At 44.6% G+C, this 17,242-nt stretch overlaps 3 protein-coding genes across 4 annotated transcripts; 2 read left to right on the forward strand and 1 right to left on the reverse strand.

Moving 5' to 3' along the window:
• Positions 1-925: 925 nt before the first annotated feature.
• Positions 926-2,228, reverse strand: LOC128725415 (F-box/LRR-repeat protein 15). The gene is made up of 2 exons (XM_053819156.1): positions 1,508-2,228; positions 926-1,441 (listed from the first exon to the last, which is right to left on the reverse strand). Exons 1-2 carry the CDS (start codon positions 2,194-2,196, stop codon positions 1,261-1,263), a joined length of 870 nt encoding a protein of 289 aa, XP_053675131.1. The 5' UTR covers positions 2,197-2,228; the 3' UTR covers positions 926-1,260.
• A 576-nt stretch (positions 2,229-2,804) lies between these two features.
• Positions 2,805-4,292, forward strand: LOC128722589 (V-type proton ATPase 21 kDa proteolipid subunit c''). Of its 2 annotated transcripts, none has more exons than XM_053816262.1 (3): positions 2,805-2,870; positions 2,932-3,667; positions 3,738-4,291. In XM_053816262.1, exon 2 carries the CDS (start codon positions 2,949-2,951, stop codon positions 3,573-3,575), a length of 627 nt encoding a protein of 208 aa, XP_053672237.1. In that variant the 5' UTR covers positions 2,805-2,870; positions 2,932-2,948; the 3' UTR covers positions 3,576-3,667; positions 3,738-4,291. The 2 variants fall into 2 exon arrangements, with proteins under 2 accessions (XP_053672237.1, XP_053672238.1); XM_053816263.1 differs by having other exon boundaries at positions 2,809-2,870; positions 2,939-3,667; positions 3,738-4,292.
• A 1,491-nt stretch (positions 4,293-5,783) lies between these two features.
• On the forward strand, positions 5,784-16,497 carry LOC128727774 (mitochondrial carrier protein Rim2). The gene is made up of 6 exons (XM_053821716.1): positions 5,784-5,932; positions 12,784-13,054; positions 13,976-14,175; positions 14,276-14,549; positions 16,049-16,272; positions 16,368-16,497. Exons 1-6 carry the CDS (start codon positions 5,886-5,888, stop codon positions 16,495-16,497), a joined length of 1,146 nt encoding a protein of 381 aa, XP_053677691.1. The 5' UTR covers positions 5,784-5,885.
• Positions 16,498-17,242: the final 745 nt, after the last annotated feature.

Here is a 17,242-nt window from a genome sequence, read left to right on the forward strand (position 1 = left end):
CACTTAGACCAGCTTTTCATCGTATTACTTGAATTTATCTTTTTTGGAGACATATTGCGTTATCCTCCGTTGCAACAATTCTCTTGAAATAAAATAAACAAATCCTTACTAAGCAGTCGCGATCAATGGAGTTTGAAAAGTCAATGACAAACACTGTTGTGTAATTACCTTGTTCAGAGCATTCAAGCACTTTATATTGTCAATTCACAGACAAATTCTTTAACACGTGCATTCATACAGTTTCAGATACCGTTGCGTTTATTCCTAATCGTAGAATTTAGATCGAAAAATGGTTGTAAAAACCCAAAAAGCAGTCTCAGCAAGAAAAAAACTCCCCACAAAAACGGGAGCAAGCAAGAAGTTGGAGAGACGTAAGCTTGAAGATTCCAAGGATAGCACGGTAAACGAACGGAAAGCAAATGCCGGCCTGACTCCAAACAAATCTCCCAAAAAAGAACTTTCGGTTCCGCAGGTGGCGAGTGGGGCACCAGATTCAAAGCGAAAGGCCTTATTGAAACGAATGTTACACTCAGTTTGCGTTAAACAAGTAAAATCGGGTACCGTTGATAAAGATGTTACCGATTTCTTTGCCAGCGCTGGTAATGTTGTCAAAATAAAATTTGTTCGTAGTAAGGCTATGGCGGTTGTTTTGTTTGATAGTGAGCAAGCAGTAGTAAAAGCATTGACTCTTCATAAAAACAAACTGAAAGGACAAGTGGTTGCTATTGAGCGTGCTGTGGTTTCAGCTGCATCTCTTGAGAAGAGGAAGCTTAAGGATAAAAAACGAAGGGAAAGGAAACAAAACGCCATTGAAAATCCCCATGTTAAGAAAATCAGTTCCGTCGTCAATCCCCAGGATAATAAGAAACTTATGGAACCGGCGGTTGTCCCAAAGCAGGAAAGTTCTAAGAAATTTACCCCGGAAGAAAAACAAATGCTTCGCAAGAAATTTTCGAAAGCAAAGGAGATGCGTTCTACGAAGCCCAAATCAGGAAAAGAAAGGTCAAAGACAATGAAAGGATAACTGTTTTCGTTTTAGCAAATAGACGAAATCAATAAATAACATATATTCAATTTGAAACTGTAAGAACCTGTGTATACATATACAAAAATTACCTACAATATCACTATTTACAATGGTGACCAAATTTGCTTAAAGTTTCAAGCACATCAAATGGTTAGCTACGTTTGCTGCACCTGTTTGCATGACAGCATTAGCTTGTGAACGCTATACGTCCAATTCACTGGTACGAGTTTGTCTCACACCTGCAAAAATAATCGGGGAAAGGCCATGTTCGGAACCATGTTCATATCCGGTTGATAAACTCGAGGACGGTCGATAAAAACACGACCTCGCAGCAGCTCGAGACTTCGTTCTGTCACGTGTGGACATTCGCGGACCATCAGCGATTCCAGCTCTTTGCAGCATAAGGCAAGCGCTCTGGGGACAAAAAACCGGCGCACATTTAACGGTGTATATTTTAATGGATGTTTTAAGGAATCTTACCCTATGCCACGATCCGTTACAGTGTAGCAGCCGACTAGATTTAAGTTTTTGATAAATTTGGAATGCTTAGCAATGGCAAAAAGCAAGTTATCTGTCACAGCGGGAACATTCGACAGGGAGAGCGTCTTTAGCAAACGACAATTCAACAGAAATACAGAGATGCAACGCTCGTTCAGGGCGGCACAATGCGATATGTCCAGCTCTTGAATTTTGGTATGGTGTAGCGTGAGGGCCTCCATCGCTCCTATCGTCATCCAGTGGCAATGAGACAGTTTCAGCGTGGTCAGCTGTTTACACCCAACAATAACAGGTTGCATCGCACGAGGCGTAATGTTGAGACAATTGCTAAGATTAATCTTACTCAATCTACGATTGTGTTGTAGAAGCGGACAAAGCATTTTGTCCTGCAACCAGTTACATCGCGCCACATTGATCACACGCACGTTTCGACAATTCGCCGACAGCACCTCAAATGCAAGGCCTACATTGGCGGAATTGTTACCCGAAAGATTGATCTCTTGAACACGCCGAAAACCATTATCGACGAACGTTTTGGCCAAGCGGGAACAACATCGTAAGCTGAACAGGTCCTTCAGCGACAACAACGGGAACAATTTTACGTACAGCACATCCTCCCAGACGATATCAAATAGGCTCAACCCATCGGTATCATCAGCGCTGTCCCCCATTGGACGTGGAATCCGGCTAATTTGTTTTACGAATTGTGGGCTTTCACAAATACCAGCATTTATGCTCGGCGTTTCGGACTATCCGCAGCACTTATAATTTTTTAGTTGGAATGTTTTGATATTGCAATCATTGTCAAAGACAAAAAAATTGACATCAAAAAAATCTAACTGCGTATTTGCTGACGATATATACTAACCTTATGTGGTTTTTTTTCTACGAAATACAGGATGTACCATACTTTACGAAATACAATATGTACAGTTTGCGCAAAGCATTCACTTTTTTCCTTTTTTTAGAAAGAAGCCAAATAGAATTTTTCCTTAGCTATATTATAATATAACAATATAACAATAATTCTGTTTGCGATCAATACAACACGGTGAGCAATACATTTAGGAGGTTTGGGAATGTATTTTGAAAAATTATTTTGTTACTAGAGGCATATTGTAAAATTTAAATATTGTTAAATAAGAAATATTGTAAAAAAAGTATTAATAAGGTTTTTATAGAACAGAAATTGTCTTTAAACTGACAGCATACTTGACAGAATTGAAAATCTTTTTTTTTTGTTTTTCTATCTTTTCTGGTCATATGACATCGGGAACATCTTGTGACTGAAAAACGATTCTGTGTGTTGTTGCTGCAGAAAAAGGTGCACTTGGGCTGCGCAAAAGTGAGTTGAAAAATATCGATTTGAAAGTACTATCCTCGTAGTTTACTTAATAATTTGATAGTTTGCAGTAAGATCAAGATGAGATACACACTCGGTTACATTTTCTCGACGTCGTTCGTATCGGTGGCTACCGTATTGATTCTATACCATGTCCTCACGGGCAAGGGTGAGAGAGTCAGTGTCGGTTGGTTCCTAGAGGAAACGTCCCCGTACATGTGGGCCACTCTTGGCATCGGATTTGCCGTAGCCCTCTCGGTGGTTGGCGCTGCCATGGGCATCCATACGACCGGTGTGAGCATTGTCGGCGGCGGCGTGAAGGCTCCTCGCATCAAGACCAAGAATCTGATCTCCGTCATTTTCTGCGAAGCCGTCGCCATCTATGGGTTGATCACGGCCATCGTTCTCTCTGGTATGCTGGATAGCTTCAAGTGGTCAGTGGTTGCAAGTAATGAGAATATCCGCAACAACAATTGGATGTCCGGTTATGTAATGTTCGGTGCTGGCCTGGCCGTCGGATTGGTGAACCTCTTTTGCGGTATTGCTGTGGGCATCGTTGGTTCCGGAGCGGCTCTTGCTGATGCGGCTAATTCGGCTTTGTTCGTAAAGATTTTGATTGTCGAAATCTTCGGCTCAGCCATCGGATTGTTTGGTCTCATCGTTGGAATATACATGACCTCGAAGGTGAAGATGGGAGACAAGGATTAGAGGAGTTTAAAACGATACTGTATGTCGATCTAGATGCACAATTGCCATCCATCCTTGAAAAAAAAACAATCAAATGAAATCCCCAAAAGCTGGTAAGCATAACTAGATGGGTCACGTCGTGAAGGAATGTAGTCAATGTATATTTCTATTTACACCTTCCAGAATTCCACAAGTATTCCACTACTCTGGCACATAATATCGTTCACACGACTAGAGCAGCCAGAGTAGAGCCCATCAAGGATGAGTGTATTTAAGATTGTTGTTATTTAATTTGCTAGATCGATCGTGCGCCTTATGGCACCCGATACGAGGAGAGAACTGTTTATCGGTCATTCCATACGTGTAAATGTGCACCTAAGTTTTCAGAATTTGAACACCAGAGCTTCCTCGTCCAATGTTGTATTCATCCTTTGTATATTGATAAAAGACCGTCGCTTTGGTTTATTTTATCTTGTTTCGTTTTGCATTACTTATTTTCCTCTTGCTTTGTCCGATCAGGTCTTAAGGTATCGGTGTGTATAGAAAATGAAAAGTACTTGATGCAATTATCATTGTTCATACCCTAGCTTAATTGTAAATCGATCAAAGAACGTGCGAATGTATCGAACACAATGAGAATATAATAAATATCTCTCCCTATCAAAACGAGTTTTTTTATGATATTTTATGTTTCATTGGCAAAGATATCAATGGTGCATCAAATTGTTAGAAACTTGCTTTCTACGAAAAAATCAGTTTGGTTATGTATGTCGTAATTAAAAACAACCACCCAGTTTTATGTAAGTTTTTGTTTTAACACACATAATTAACAAATAAAGCAATATTTTGGAACTTATTTTAAAATTTCTCCGAAGCATGCTTCCTGATGTTTAAAAAAGTAATGCAATAATTAATAATATCATATGGTTTACTGTTATCACCAATGTATCGTTTTTGTGTATCTTTGATTAAAAAGTCTGGTGCTATTTTAAGCATGATATTTCACAAGAAGAAGTAAAATTTACGTTTTGTTTAATATTTTATCAATTGACTCAAATTTTAAGCGCAGGTACGATCGGTTACAATGTAGAGTATTGAGTTATAAACATGCAGTTGTCAACACATTTCGCGATAGAGCAACATGAAACGGCGTGTACCAAAGCTTTTGCGAATCTGTAATAAAACAATATATAAGAGTCGTATGAAGCAATAAACAGACAAATAATTTATTTGTGAAATGTTTTTATCAAGGAACTATCCAATTAAAAAAAAGTTATTTTGATTTAAAATTATCGTTAAAAAATACGGAAAAAATGCACAAGTCTTATGTTTAACTGGGAATAATTGTATGGACAATAACACAAAATAATGCTAGCAGAGTTTATTTGCTAAAGTTTTGGATATTAGCTTGTTTAAAACAGAAACATATTTCACTTTAAAGTCTGCGGTTCTTCTGTAGGCAAAACATGTTTTAAGTACTGTAAAAAGAACATGACAGATTGACTGAACGGATCGCAGCGACGGGAGTACGCACACATTGTCAACAACCCTCGAACCGTTCGGACGTGCAAAGAAGCAGCTCTTCATCGTGAACAATAAATTTGACTATCTTTAACTCAAGATTGGAACTTATAGTCGTAAAGACAGAGAAAAACCAAATTGCTTGAATTGTCGTGTCGTTTATGTGCATCTAAAAGTTACTGTTATTGCCTGCCTTGTGCTCTCGCGATAGCGTGTGAAAGACAAGTAAAAAATTGTGTCGCCGTGTGTCGACGTGTGCTCGTGCGTAAAGGACGATATCATTGAATCGTAAAGTGAAAGGGGCGGAGTGTTTTATTATTGTTTTCATTTTATCCTTCAAATCTTCCCCTCAATTGCCTTCGAGTTTTGTGCGATTCGCGAAATTCGTTCGCTTTCTCGGCTTGGGTCACAAAGAAAGATCACTATAGCTCGCGTTCTGTTCCCCGATTACATCACCACCGGTCGTATCGACGGTGTGTGGCACGGCGTTTTCGCCGACAGGCGAGCCTAGCCGAGGCGCGAGAAACGTTATCATCTGCTAATCAGACTATCGGGTGTTAGGCCAGTGAAAGTTGCTAGAAACACAAATGATTGGTTTCATTTCTTCGCGAGAGTGAGGAAAGCAGCTGAGACCAGAGACCGCACGTCGGACAGGAGTAAGAAGGAAAGCTGCTGTGTGCTTGTGGTTTTGTGGGAGTGAATAAACGAGGAAACAGACCAGAATAAACTGTAACTAAGGGTGGAATTTATTTCACGAGGCCAGTTTGCCCAGAAAAAAATCATCAAACAACAGTACAGTGCTGAGAAATTATGTCACAGCGTGACCGGGAATCCTTCATTCACTTATTCGCCGGAGGGTAAGTAGATTTTCTCCGTTATTTGCTTGGTTTGCACTCCGCCGATGGTTGACTGTTTAGGGTAGGATAGCTCTGGTGCGTACGAGCCAATCGGCACGTACGCACGCACGAAGCGCCTTCAGAGCCCAAAACGGAATGTTTCGAAAACGAAGGGCTCGCGCCTTGTGAAACCGAACTGCTCCCGGTCGAGTCGGATGGTGTTTCTTCGAGCAGGTTTTTGAGCTGGCAATAGAACCGGTATCCGTGTTTTTGGTTGCGACGCAATAATTCGCTCTCGTTCTCCAGCGATGCGCGTTCATCTGTACGCGCGACAAAGAGGGCTGCTCTGGCTCCAGCGTGGCTCATCCTTCCTTGTCTCGCTTGACGGCGCCAGCGTAACGCACCCGGTAACGCTTTGGATCGTGTTTCAGCATGGCTCGTGCATCGTGGGGTGCTATTTTTAGGCTCACCTGCCTAACAATTGCATGCATGCTAGTTGCCCGAAATATGACTAGGTGCATTATGGCCGAAGTTCCGTTGGCCTCGCTGCGTCGTTTCATTTTCAATTGCGATGAAGCGTTACGACGGTGGCCGTAAACAAACAGGCATTATTTACGGTAGGCTGCCTGCAAAAGCGAGATAAACTATGAGTGAAAAGAGAAACCGAGAAGGAAAGACAGAGAGACGGAGATCCAAAGCACAACGTAAAGGGACGAAGCGTGATTGCGATTATTTGAGACGCAATTCGGTCTTCGACCTTGAACTTGATACGTAAAACACCCGCCCTAAAACTGCATCCCTGGAAGAAAGGGCCGGCCGGCATGTTCGTTCACATTCGTATTGATCGATATTCAAAACAGATATTGCAGCTGCAACATCCAATGTAAAGTGGATTGGTTTGCTATTTGGCATTGTGCAGAAATATTGGAAATCGATATTGCATTCCTATGCGACCAAATTTTCGCTGCCCCAGGTGATGTTATCGTTTAATACCTTCTCGTTTGGCAGTCAGGCCATGTTTTAGGATTTTCGCAAGCATATAATCACGTATAACCTTGTCAAACAGTCGACGGAAACGCGATGATTTCGTGTGTGAGTGTGTTTTTCTCTCTTCGCTTACTCGATATCTTATCACGACTTTGATTAATTACGGTCAAGACGGTTATATTCCTACAAAGAAGATGTTTGAAATCATTACAACAGCTTTGTCTTTGGCACACAACAGTAAATCAGTATGTGAGAATCTTTGAAACAGTACAAGATTATATTTTCAGTCGTTTGCCCTGCTCAACCGTGGTCCTTGGTGCAGGTTGAGGCAAAAAGTCTCGTGCAAAGCACACAACACAAGTACATTGTCAAGCGGGTGACTAGTGTCTCGAGACTGATTGTAATTCTATTCAACTCGTCGCGCTGCACGATCGTTACGCCAAACTAGCTCTACTACTTCGCTAAATTCCTTCGCACGACTCAGAGATCCACGTTATGAAACCAACCACCAGCCGCGATAAGGAGAGTTCGAGAGACAGAGAAGAGAGACTTTCGACGCCATGTTTTCAGTCAACGGCGGACGATGGAATGGCCCTGTACGAAGTGTACGAACAACGCACACGGACCGCGTGGCCACGAGATATGTCCATATGCATGTGAGCTAAAAATAGCCTGGCCTATCCACAGCGCCCCACCGATCTCTGAAGTCTCTCCCCCTTCGCGATAGGTCGTTTCACTCGATTAAAGCAAATAAAGTTAAGTTCACCACACCGAAGGGCTGTTTTTCATCGGTCGCGCTGGTGAGGGAAAACGCAGGAAAAGGGCCAACGTGCGGGGAACTGTTGTTGTTGTTCGGATCGTTTTCGGTTTGGGTAAATTTGATTTTACAGCGTGCATGGTGCGTCGTTCATATTACTTGTTGTTCCGTTGTCCATGATGGCGATCGTAGCTTGATCACCTTCAGGACACAGGGCTGCATACTCGCGGAAATGAACGGAACACAACGACGCGATCCGTTGCATCGTGAAGCTGCTGTTGCGGCTTGAAATGCAGTTTAAAATCTCTCACCATTCTCCGGACGTCTGCCACTACGCGGCAAAGCCTTTTCTGCTCGCGCAAACGTAGACCATCCTCCAAATTTCGAAACTTGCAGCGCAGCTAGCGTTAAACCACCTGAAACCGGTTCCAAAATCACGTTTCCGCATGTCTTCTGAGTGTCTCTACTGAAGCGAAGCAAGTCATTTGGTGCTGCTATTTTTTTCTTATGGCTGATAACGTTCCTAAGAACGGTGATAATGCAGCAGCATGCCGAGATGCTCGAACGAGTCGGGGAATCATTCAGATCACCGTTTGTTTGTGCTGCCGCTGGGCTGAATGGGCAAACAAAGTAAATGGCTCCGAAATAAATAAATAGCAAATAGGTCCCGACTTGGCAGAATCTGTCCCGAATGACGTCCGACGGAGTGGTGGAGCGAGTGCTTTCTTATTCCAAAAATACACGGCCCATCGCCTGATCCACCGAACGCGAACGTGTGTCCAGCCAGATTAAGCTGATGGTTCTGTTCTGAACATTATTGTTTACTGTTTCCAGTCGTTCAAGATTAAACCGTCGCCGGCGATTGGTTCGAACGACTGCGGTTGAAAAAGGGCAAGTCAAGACGACGATGCTCCGATTCGTCCAATTCGGCTGGAATACGAAGACGGACCCCTGTTGGACGATCTGATCAGTCGCCTAGATACTTTTATTTTGGAAAAAAAAACTGAAATAACTGAAGCAGGAATTCTTTTCTTTTCGTCTCGTTTCTTACTTTGACAGCAGGGCATACTCTTCATAATCATTGTCGGTTTCGTGTACAGGTCGGACAAATGACCTGGTCGGCCTGATAAGCGGGTGATTTTTCCTCGTGTCTTGAGTGTGCGCATCGAAATGTCCAGTACGAACCGGTACGTGGGTTCGATGTGGATTTCACAGATTACTAGCTCACCGCACGAGAGTCCGACACACCAAGTCCATCCACGGTCTTGTAGTACTTAGTAGAAAGTTGCTACAACTCCGTGCGATAAGTCACTCGCTAAGAATAGGATTTGTTTTACATTTGCGCTTCAGATACGCTCGAAACGACTGCTTAGTCATGGCCAATCAGGCTAATGTTAATCTGTTAAGACGGTCCCCATTGGAATGGGTTTTTTCTTGTAATCCTTGAGCAATGATGATTTTTTTACCGACCGCTTTCTTGTGCAACGCGCCCTGATGCACAGACAGGCGCCGCCTGTCATGAAGGCTCCGTAAAAGTAAGCCTGACGATATTGATTTAGGTCATAATCGATCGAGTGATAATTGCTCGACGAAGGCAGACGATCCGGTCTTGAGTGTACTAGAGGGCGCCAGCCTCTCGCGTGAAAAGTGCACCTCGCGAGCCTTAACTGCGCCATTCGCGCGTGTGCACTTGTTTGATGTGGCAGGTCAACGACAATTATCTGCCGTGTACTTATAATATACGTGTCAATAGGCACACCTGACATCGAGGAAGAACATACGACGACTCTCTGATTAACGAATAATGTAAGTTGCTAATTTGTGCACAAATGCCAACGCACCACCTTGTGGCTTTTGTTTGCGAAATCAGTTTGCGTTGTTGAAATCGCGGAACCAACATTAGTAGAATCTGGAATTTGGAGTTCACGAAACTGGTTAGTGTCTCGGCAGCCGGTTGTGATAGGAAGTTGTCGTATTTTTAGCCGAACCATTTTACCGGTGTTTTTGGTCGCGAAAATTCATGCCTAAAGCTACCGATTAGTCGATTATTGTTCGCTAATCAATCTGCTTGTAAAGAAAATTGACGACTTCATGCCAACACATAGATACACGAGGATCTAGTGTAGTTGCTGAGGTCGGGTTGTGAGCTGGGAGTTGACGATTCTAAAAGTTATCCAAAGGGACGTACAGCTGTTCCAAGAAAGAACATCTACTGGAAGCAAATATATTGATCAAACTATTCAGACTTTAATGACTTGTCTTCGGAAGTTCACATTCGTTCTTAGGGATTCCGTGACATTGCCCAATTACCACTCAGGACACGTGAATAAATCAACATCCATGACCTTCTCAAACATTCGTTTGAGGTTGTCTCCATGTATTTGATCGATATTCGTGCCGTCTCTGGGTCGTTATTAATGCGAAGAAGTTTTCGTAGTCTGTATGGTAAAATTTATACCTTTCAACATTGGCTTTTTTTCTACAGTCGTCCTGCAAAGTTGGTTAGATAGCCAAGAGACTTCACTTCGGTAGATTTGTATCGTTTTGTTGCAGGCATTTGAAGCTGGCGAAGCAGAGACACGCATGTGGACTGTATATTGCTTAACATTTAGATTTTACATTTTATTGCATGATAAGATAAGATTGCGCTGGTCGCTGCTCTGACAATCACTGTGTGACAATCAGGCCACAACCATATCATTCCGCCATACTTATTTTCCGATTGAGCGAAGTTGTGTGCGAAACAGTCTTAAAACAATCATTGCGAACCTCGTTGTATGTGTGTACCTTAAGACATTGGTATGCATTTTGACCTTTGGACCTCGCCGATTCGTGAAAATAATGGCCACAAATTCCTGGCCTGATGTACTGGCGCCTGAGGACTAAAAATGATGTTTTCTCTCCGCGCCTACCACATGCATGAATCATCTGATCCTCGGTACGATCAAAAAAAAATAAACTCTGTCATTTGATCCTACTAAACAATGCTTCAGCAGCACGTCTTGTTTTAAAGGTCGATGACAACAATAGTCATGCGTGTATGCGTACTTTCGAATCTCTTTTTACAAAATGAAAATAAAATTATAATATAAATTAAGAAACACGCACAACAAGGACGCATCCGTGGGTAACGCTCTTTCGCCATTTCAATCGAAGGGAATCGCTTTTGCTTTTGATGCGATCGGTATATTCTTCTAGCACCTAGCGAGACATGGTCGCGGTTTTGTTGGCACTCTTTTATGTGCACCACCATGTGGCGCGAGTAGCTCGAACCTACTCCTCAGGAGAGAAGAATTAAAAATACCACAGTACGGGTTATTTGGTCTATTTTACGAACCGTCTGTTAGCGCGAGAGATGGGCTGGTTGGTGGAAAGTGAGGTGGCGAAGGATTAGTAGGATGTTGAAAGTGTCAGAGCGGACCGTGGCGAGGGTAGACTATTTTTTGTCGGCTGTGCATATTTCCTTTTTCTAATCGTGTGCGCCGATCACGCTTTTCTCACATGTTTGTGGGCACGTAAGGTGTAAGCCGTTTTATGTGCAACTTGCGAGAGCGTTTTTCAGCTCTTCGACTTCTTATTCTTTGATGGAAAGTGAGGAAGAATATTTCTTCTATATTTTAATCAATTGACAGGTACGCTGTGTCTTACACCCGTCGCTTATCGTTCCGCCATTGGCGACAGTAACAGTGTGTGAAAGGTATAATCTTAAAAGCACCCTGATTGATGAATGATGAAGCCAAACAAGCCCTGTTAAATGCTGCCTCCAGGGGAGCGACGAGATAATTGTATTCTCTTATCGGTTTCCTGCCAAAAGGTCGTGTAACCGAAGCTTCCGGCGAGACTAAAGATGAAGCTGGTGGAGGCTAATTTTGATACGATTTTGAAATGCCATTGCAACATTATAGAAAAAAAAAACACTTCGTGGTTCTTCTACGGGGGCTGCACGTTCACATCTGCCCTCAGTGCGTTAAACTACATAAGGCCCAGAGAGGTTTAAGAAACCATGTACCTTAGCGAGCAATTTGTCACGTTCCGTTTCCATGAGGTGGTCTTTCGCGACGAAGAACAAAACATGGGCGCTTGTGAAAGAGCAAGTAAAGTGCAAAGTGGCATGTTCTAATGATGTTTTGGACGCGAAATAAGCAATGGGAGAGTGATAATTATATGCAGCTCAAAATAATGTCGCTAGGGGTTATTTTTAGCTAATCCGTTTTCGCTTTGAACGAAACGGAATTAGAATCGGTCCTCATCGTTTGGAAAATGCCTTTCGCCTGTTGCAAATGAGCGCGCGCTTGTTTGTTTGTTTATTGTAGAAACCACGGATCACGCTCTGTTGAGCCCATCCCGGCTGATCGTGAGACGGTTGTGATTTGACGGATTGTTGATTGCAAAAAAAGGGCAGCCGGATCCGGTGCTCGATCCCATCCGATCCGGTTCCGGCATCGAAGCAAGGACAAATCGGGACACATTTGTAAGACTTTCATACACCGTGCAAGTTGTTGACGTGAATAGGCGATCAGGATCGTATCGATCACTCGATCAGCTCCGGATCGATTCGAGTTACAATAAGCACGATTGGCGTAGGATGTTCGTTCTTGCGATGTGATTCTATCTCGCTGGTGGGAACTGGTCCGTCGTTTGGCGCAGTGTGGTAGAAGACGAGCTCAATTCAAATGCAGATTACTCGGGTTGATTGATTGATCGGTGGCGCACGCTGACGGCTACCTTCAAGGCAGGGAAATCAAATCTAAACCGGACTGATAGTGACCGGGTGTTTGTGCATTTCGCTCTACGTAAATGATGATTTTTTTGCGTTCCTTGGCTGGTTGGTCACCCCGAACTAGCGGAGAGCGTAATTAAGTACCTCCCATGGCTCTGGTGGTGCCAAGGGCTGATTAGATTTTAGGTGTGATGCGTCAACCAGGCACAACATGCTTGTTACAATCGAATCGTGTTTGTTTGATGATTGCACAGAAAATAAACTGCTGGTAAAAATCTAGTTTAATCCAGTAAAGATGCCATTGCAAGTTTTATGAAATCTATTGCAACAGAATAATTAGATTTAGCATATTGGTTATTTTGTTCGTAATTGAAATGACAACATTTTCTCCTTTTTTGCTCCTTTCAGTATCGCTGGTACTGCTGGCGCTGTAGTGACATGCCCGTTGGAAGTGGTAAAAACGCGTCTGCAAAGCTCCTCGTCGTCGTTCATCCATGCAGCGGCTTCCACTAGACATGCGCTCGTCGCCGATGGAGGGAAACTGACCGATCATCATCACCACGTGCGCCACGTGTCCGCCATTAACAACGCGGTTTCAGCATCCGATCGGCACCACAACACGAACCGCCATCAGGCCCGAGTATGCGCTAGCTCGATCCTGACTCGACGTCGTCCTTCGGTAGGTTTGAAAGCGGCATGTAAGCCGGTCTACCGCGCTGTATGAATGGGCCTGGAAGCTTGTAGGATTTGAAAACCGCTTCAAACCGATTCCTGTCGATTGCACGATTCCGGTTCAGGCTGAACTTTGGAAGCGAATCATTTCTAATGTGGCACGGAGCGGTTACGCTCGGTGGCCGCCGTCTATCACCGATATAGTTGCATAATCTTCCTGGGCTCCGACAGCGGGACCGATTGTGATGCACTAGCTGCTCCCGAAGGGCACACTCGAAACCAGAGTGAGCTTGTTTACCAGTCCGGTTTCGAGCCCTGCTCGTAGAATGTGTGAAACGGTTTTCCGATAGGAGTATGTAACCTTTTAACCGTGCACGAGCCGGGATCTCGGTCGGTTATCAAACCGGCTTACGGTCCGGTGTTGGACGTTGCGTGTTGCCAGAGAAAAATCCGGATTACTCCAGCTTGCGCCGGTTGCGAATCGTTCTAGTTGGGCAAACGCGGGAGTATGCGGGGCGAATGGGTCATGCAATGATGAGCTCCTTTCCGTTCTTATCAACTGCCTTTTGATGTCGCAAACGCTCGCGCTGGTATTGACAGCAGAGCAGCTCGCTATGAAGCTTGTCCAGGCACCTCGTTCTAGATAATTTCCCCTAGTAGTTGATGAAAAGAAAAACACCGATTCGTCATGACAAACTTCCCATTAAACAGCATCTTGTAACTCTCTGTGAGGTCAGTAATGTTGTTGAAATACTAAAATTGGCTAGCCAGAAATACATGTAACTTGTTTGTCGTTCTTAATGAGGGCAAGAGCGAAAACTACGCAGATAAACTGCAATCAACAAAACATTTACGACATGCGGCGAATTTTTTTATGGATGTTTAGTTGGAACATGTTGGCTAACTCGCTTGTTTTGTTTGCTTCCAGATCCTGGCCATTCCGCAGTGCGGCCTGTCGACTTCGGTGCAGTCGATCAGCATCTGGCAATGCCTGAAGCACATCGTCCAAACCGAAGGCTCACGGGCGCTCTTCAAGGGCCTCGGACCCAACATCGTAGGTGTTGCACCATCCCGTGCAATCTACTTCTGCGCGTACTCGAAGACAAAGAATGCCCTCAACACTGTCGGGTACGTCTTTTTTTTTGGCTTCGCTCATTGATTGTATGTTGCGTAAAATTCGCTCGTTGGTCATAATAGCGCTGTTCGGTTTGCTCTTCCTTGCTCACAGCATAATTCCGGCCAACTCTCCGTTGGTGCACATCCTGAGCGCATCCTGCGCCGGGTTCGTATCGTCCACGGCCACTAATCCGATATGGTTCATCAAGACACGCATGCAGCTAGACAGCAACGCCAATGGCCGGATGTCAGTGGGTGAGTGCGTCCGGCGCATCTACGAATCGCAGGGTGTCCGGGGTTTCTACAAAGGCATCACGGCCAGCTACGTCGGCATCTCGGAGACGGTGATCCACTTCGTCATCTACGAGGCTCTGAAGAAGAAACTGGTATGTATCGAAGCGGCCAGCCCGGCAGCTCCCTAATCGCATCAAATGCCACTTCTCTTTCCACTTCAGTCCTCAGTCGGGGTGCTTTGCATTGTCCACTCGCTCATCCTGTGGCGTTGCCCATCTTCGTGTGTGTGTGTTGTTCATGTCATTATTTGCGTGGTTTCATGATGCATGCCTGCTGATTCCGGCGAATAAAAAAAACGTAGTAGCGCTCGCTCGATCCCTAGATCATGGCATGCAAGTGCGGATGATTTCTGGTTCTTCAGGATGGCAACTCTAGAGAAAGAGAGAGAGTGTGTGTGAAAAAATAATATTGGAAATGACGAAGCCATAGCCATACCGAGAACAGAGAAAACCACCCCACTGTCAAGGCCGAGAGTCGAGAAGAAAATGATGGCGGCTGACTCACAGTTCGTAAGCGAGATGTCCGGTAAATTGTTTCAGCCAACAAATTTCCTCCTATACACACTCAGTCATAGTTTTGTAGGTCGAATGCTTTTCGTTCGTACGTGAAGCTGCGGAGACCCACACCCAAGACAAAGACGCAAGAGCGCGTCTCTCGCGCCATGAGACAGAGAGTGATAAATAGAGAGAGGGGATGAGAGAAGGGGAAAACTGAAAGAGAATGAGGAAAATGCGAGGAAAAGCAACGAAGAACAACGCCACCAGCGCGCGTGCTCTGGCTTCCTTCAGACTTGTGTCCAATCCCCTGGGCCAAGGTATCGTGTGTTATGGGTGTAGTGCTCAGTCGTTCGATCGGCGCTGTTGGATCGTTTAAGAAAACCTGGAAAATAGTAATGCGCAACGCATAAAATTAAATGATAGAATCCGTATCGGTGTCTCATTGGGAAAAATTTGCCGTGATATGAAGCACATAGCAGGCTTCATAAAGACGATCTGGTTTTCTTTCAACGTTCTAACGGCCCCGACTCGAAAGCTGCAGCTCGCTACACCCAAACAGCAAACAAAAATGCAAAATTCTTCATCCACCCTTAGCCACGTAAAGGGCGCACGTAATCGTTTCGTACCATTTCAGAACCGCCATTCATCGTCACACTCGATAGCGTGCCAGTGTCTGTCTGATTGTTTAAGTCTCCGTGTACCTCGTGTTGAGACGCAATCTCATGCGAAAAAAGAAACAAGTTACTCTTAACATTTACTTTATTAATTCCTACTCCGTTAATCGACTACTATCTTCCATTTCTAACGTTACCATCCATTCTGAACCGAGGCATTGCATTCGAAACTGTTGCCCATTAACCATCATTTTATACTGACACCGCTCACACATCAACACGTAGCAATATTATCTTGCCGGACATGGCTTTCTCTGTGTCCGGTTCGTGCAGTGAGCAAGAGTTTCGAAAAGTGCACCTTGGAGGCAAGAAGCAACATATTGTTGCCGCAGAAAAGCGTTGGTTGCGCGTGACCAGAACATTGAACCGGACTAATCGCGCTCGTATCTGCTTGTTTCGCTCCTACCGATACAGCTCGAGCTACGTCAGACATCCCCGGCAGCTGGCGATGAGGGTGGAAAAACTTCGCGCGATTTCCTCGAGTTTATGGCGGCCGGTGCCACGTCCAAGACGATCGCATCGGTGGTGGCATACCCGCACGAGGTCGCCCGAACGCGACTGCGCGAGGAGGGCAACAAGTATCGCAACTTCTGGCAGACGATGCTGACCGTCTGGAAAGAGGAAGGCAAAGCCGGCCTTTACCGGTAGGTGGTTGGGATTGATTGCGGTTGACAAGTGACTTTTCAGACAGTACCTAACTAAATGCATTGCATTGTTGTTCGTTTTCTTCATATTCCAGCGGTCTCGGAACACAGCTGGTTCGCCAGATCCCGAACACAGCCATCATGATGGCGACCTACGAGGCCGTCGTCTACGTGTTGACGAGCCCAGCCAGTGCCAGCCTTCTGGCAACCGGTGCGGGCAACTGAGAGTGGGCCCCTGGGGTTGAGCCACCTCTCGAGGAGTTGATGTTGTTTCCGAGCGACGACGGCAACGACGGTGAGTTTCTGCTGCAGGAGGACGAAGCGCTTCCTCCACCGTCCTTGGCCTTGCTTTCGTCCGCATTGGCTACGTTGGTAGACAGTGCACGATCCGCCCAAGTCGTCGTTTCGGCGCCAAACACTAGCAACATCGATGTGGCGGCCGGTCTACTGCACGAGCAGGATGACGAAGTGAACGCCGGCAATCCTGCATTGATTGTGCATTGTATTTGTGATTTCTTCGTAGATCTGTAAGGTCTAAGGAAGGGATGATATTACTGTGGTTTTGTTAGTTTCTAAGATTGAACGATACTAGTAGATTTTAACGTACTCAAGCGTACGGAGGGAGGGTGATTACAATTAAATCACTAGCGATAGGAACGCGTATTTATACAATTCGGGATTTACCACGGATGCGTGGATTTGGATTGAGTGTTGACACAGAAGAAGAAAATAGGAATGAGGAGAGAAAGAAAAAAGATAAACCCAATGGCTGCACAAAACAAGCAAAAGCGAAATTTAGTAGACGTATAGGAAAAGGCTCGCACTCTGGCCCGCAGTGGCCTACACATAGACTGATTGAACGTAGGATGTGCGCTAGCTGGAAACGGAATCAAAGAAATCAAAGCTTATTGGTTTTACGTTAAATTTTGTGTTTTTGTTGTTTTATGTTTACATTAGTACCGTTGCGAAT

Source organism: Anopheles nili, chromosome 3 (genome assembly GCF_943737925.1).
Source record: "Anopheles nili chromosome 3, idAnoNiliSN_F5_01, whole genome shotgun sequence".
Lineage (NCBI taxonomy): Eukaryota > Metazoa > Arthropoda > Insecta > Diptera > Culicidae > Anopheles > Anopheles nili.

What these genes read in the sequence shown, in the direction of transcription:
- LOC128722589 (XM_053816262.1), top strand. Translation starts at nt 2,949, where the DNA reads ATGAGATACACACTCGGTTACATTTTCTCGACGTCGTTCGTATCGGTG.
- LOC128725415 (XM_053819156.1), bottom strand. Translation starts at nt 2,196, where the DNA reads ATGGGGGACAGCGCTGATGATACCGATGGGTTGAGCCTATTTGATATC. An exon ending in GTAACGGATCGTGGCATAGG is followed by an intron (nt 1,442 to 1,507) that starts GTAAGATTCCTT and finishes TTTTGTCCCCAG; the next exon opens with AGCGCTTGCCTTATGCTGCA.
- LOC128727774 (XM_053821716.1), top strand. Translation starts at nt 5,886, where the DNA reads ATGTCACAGCGTGACCGGGAATCCTTCATTCACTTATTCGCCGGAGG. An exon ending in ATTCACTTATTCGCCGGAGG is followed by an intron (nt 5,933 to 12,783) that starts GTAAGTAGATTT and finishes TGCTCCTTTCAG; the next exon opens with TATCGCTGGTACTGCTGGCG. An exon ending in GGCAAAGCCGGCCTTTACCG is followed by an intron (nt 16,273 to 16,367) that starts GTAGGTGGTTGG and finishes TTCATATTCCAG; the next exon opens with CGGTCTCGGAACACAGCTGG.